The sequence below is a fragment of the Trachymyrmex cornetzi genome, unplaced genomic scaffold (assembly GCF_001594075.2).
Source record: "Trachymyrmex cornetzi isolate Tcor2-1 unplaced genomic scaffold, Tcor1.1 scaffold123, whole genome shotgun sequence".
Lineage (NCBI taxonomy): Eukaryota > Metazoa > Arthropoda > Insecta > Hymenoptera > Formicidae > Trachymyrmex > Trachymyrmex cornetzi.
The window spans coordinates 492,865-493,097 of NW_017295795.1; the positions used below are offsets into that span (position 1 = coordinate 492,865).

The 233-nt window shown below is 54.1% G+C and overlaps 1 protein-coding gene across 2 annotated transcripts in view; it reads right to left on the reverse strand.

Moving 5' to 3' along the window:
* LOC108769996 (Dachs ligand with SH3s) overlaps positions 1-227 on the reverse strand; it is a 3,110-nt gene extending 2,883 nt beyond the window's left edge. For both annotated transcript variants that reach the window (XM_018521288.1, XM_018521277.1), the window contains exon 1: positions 85-227. In XM_018521288.1, the coding sequence (XP_018376790.1) occupies positions 85-133 (49 nt within the window). In that variant the 5' untranslated portion in view covers positions 134-227. The remainder of the gene's footprint in view (positions 1-84) is intronic.
* Positions 228-233: the final 6 nt, after the last annotated feature.

Below are 233 nucleotides of genomic sequence, written 5' to 3' on the forward strand. Positions count from 1 at the left end.
TCTCTCTCTCTCTCTCTCTCTCTCTCTCCGTCTCATTTCTTCTCTCTTGCACTTTTTCTATACAGTCTCGTGCCGTTTACTTACGTTTCTTCTTCTTTCCGCGACGTATGCGTACGGGACACAGGAAAGCCATTCTGCGGTTCGTTCGCGGAGTCCGCTCCGGAATCTTTCACATCTCCAGTGCGGCGACCACCCGCCTCCTGTGGAATGTACGGGCGATCTCTTGCCGCGGC